General features: G+C 49.2%; 1 protein-coding gene across 1 annotated transcript in view; it reads right to left on the bottom strand.

Moving 5' to 3' along the window:
* Nucleotides 1-1100, bottom strand: part of SSPN (sarcospan) — a 20981-nt gene extending 19881 nt beyond the window's left edge. Inside the window, 2 exon segments of the mRNA XM_010137979.1 lie at nt 637-1019; nt 1022-1100. Of these exon segments, the coding sequence (XP_010136281.1) occupies nt 637-1019; nt 1022-1100 (462 nt within the window).
* Between the last annotated feature and the right edge of the window lie 1464 nt (nt 1101-2564).

Here is a 2564-nt window from a genome sequence, read left to right as displayed (position 1 = left end):
GTGGGGGGGCCCCAGCAGCTGGTGGGAGCCGCTGGCGGGCCCTGGGACGGGCTCACTTCCCCTGCCGCCTTCCCCATCGGCCAGCACTGTCTCCCTCCCCATGGCCACGTGCAGTCTCTCCCTCCAATGGGGGAGAAGTTGGGGAACAGACGGAAGGAAAGGGGTTAAATCATGGCAGTTTTTCCACACAGCACAGAGAGGAAGCTCAAGAGACAGCTATTTCTCTCCCCTCAATATTACCAACACACCCAGCTAAAAGTTGTGAGTAATAGAGTTATGCTCTCACTTCTAAAACCTGATTGTTACGGTTTGTTGGGGAAAGAGGGAAGGCAGCGTAAGTAATCAACATTTTTTTCAGCATCACCAAGCAGGAGTTCACTGCAAAGCACAAGCTAATACATACATTTAGTGAACAGCAACTCTGTATTTTATTTAAGGTCCGTTGGGTATTTCAAAGAATATGAAAGATCATGTTATTCTGAGCAGATTCCTTGGGATCTTGAATTCCAGGAATATTTCTAGTTAGCATAACTCAAATGGTGTTGTGCATGCAGTTAGTCTAAAGAAGTGGAGTGTCATGCAGCTTGCATTAATGTTGGCAAAGGCGCGTTAGGGAGAAAAATACGTTATGCTTACAATTATCCCAGCCCAATATGGAGTGTCTCTGACTAGCAGAGAAGAACTGATGCCTGCCATAAGGAAGCCCAGCACTGTTACAGATATGCCTAACGCCAGCTGCAACAAAGCAAACAGCAGAGGGAAACGGCAGCCACAAGAAGTGTAAGATTCCTCCTGGCCGGTTTTGGGATCCCCCTTGGTTTTCTTCTGCTTCTTCTTCTTCATCGCATACTCCTGTGTCTTGCTCGAGTCGGTGCTTTTCTCCCCTTCGGGTGCCTTCCCTGTTTGACTCTGGTTACCCCGGGATGTGCTGTTCCGTGGTTTCTTCTCCTCCTCCTTTCCCATGCCGATGAATATAGGTTTTCACACGTGTGTGTAAGCGATGGTGGTGTGAGGTTTTTTGCCCCCCAAAGCTCTGCTTTGTGCTGGCTGAGTTGTTCCTGGTATTTGAATCACGGAGGCTGAACAAATATGGAAAACATTTGGAGCAGACTGTCAGAGCTTCGAAATGCCACATATAGCCCAGAGAAGAGGGGGACTCAAGGGGGGTAGCAAACTGCCAACGTGGAGGCACCAGCTCTGCACGGAGGCTGGCTGTGCAAACTCGGCTGACCATGAGTGCCACCACGGCTACATAGGTGTGAGCACACACGTGTGTGCATGTTCGTGGAGGAGCTGGACAGGTGAATAGCATGCAGAAAATTTGCACTGTCAGCTGGTGAACAGGAGGGAAATCTGTCTCAGCAGGGAGCCAGGAACGAGCAAGTGCTCAAGTCTGCGTGCACATCAAGCAGGCAGGTAGGAGCCCACCACACTGAGGCTCCGCTGGTGAACCCATACAGCACCACACACACAACCACATATTCCATGCATGCACCAGCTGAATCAGATCAAGTAGGTGCATTTGCATGAGAGGGAGTTGCCTACATGTATAGAAAGTATGAAACTAACACAAATAAAAATTCAAATATCCTGAGGAGCCAAAAGGAATCCTGTGTCTTCCCAAAAGTTGCAAAAGCACAGCTAGGCATATTTTATGATGAGACAGACAGGGACCTGTGCTTCTGTGCAGGTACTGGCAGCCCATGGAGCTGAACTTCTGCTGAGTGAGTTTCCAGGGTTGCACGCCAGGAAGACTGTTTATGTTACTTAAAAGACAGAAGGATGTCTTACTGTGGACATGAGGTCACTGCACTTTGTCCATATATTGGTTCACAATGGTGCTTGGGGACAGCACACCAAAAGAATTTGGTTTTTTCCCCTGGAATATTCTAAAATGTTCCGCAGCTGAATCCAGTGCTGGAAGTTCTGGCAGAGCTTCTCATGCTGGTGGGGCTCTCTGGAGGCTTGTCCATGGAGAGTTAGATGGTGGATACTAGGTCTGTGAATAGGAGGAAGCAAGAAGAGGGGGTTGGTGAGTAGTCCTGAGCTGGAGGCAGTGCCAGCAGACATGCATTCATCTGGGCTGCAGGGCACACGTTCTCGCAAGGGAAGACTGTGGGAAGACGGAGGCTGCTGCATTGACTATGCTTAGTTTGTGCCAGAGGAATTATCTTAGGTATGAGCAGGTGCTTAAATGCTTTGCCTGGGGCCTGAGTACATATAGCTCTCCGACGAGACAGGAGCTGCACTGGGCAAGCAGAGCACTGAAATCCCTTCTGCATGCATGCACCTCTATGTCCCCACTGTCACAGAGATGCTGTGAGGACACGTGGTCTTGTGCTGCTGCCCCATCAACATCAACAGGAGCAGCATAAATAGGCCAGCCAGCTCTGTCCTGACCATTTGGCTAGGTGTTTTTTTTTATTTTCCTTCCCACAGAGGAGTTAATTTAAGCAAATAACAGGAGCAAAACATTGGATGAGCGAGGCATGCAGGAAGAAGATGTCAGATGTTGGGAAAATCACCAGCAAAGCTGCTTTTGAATGCTGCAGAGTGGTTCAGCA

Source organism: Buceros rhinoceros, unplaced genomic scaffold, assembly GCF_000710305.1.
Source record: "Buceros rhinoceros silvestris isolate BGI_N320 unplaced genomic scaffold, ASM71030v1 scaffold8946, whole genome shotgun sequence".
Lineage (NCBI taxonomy): Eukaryota > Metazoa > Chordata > Aves > Bucerotiformes > Bucerotidae > Buceros > Buceros rhinoceros.
Note: the sequence above shows the minus strand (reverse complement) of the source record. Positions and strands in the feature narration are given on the sequence as shown.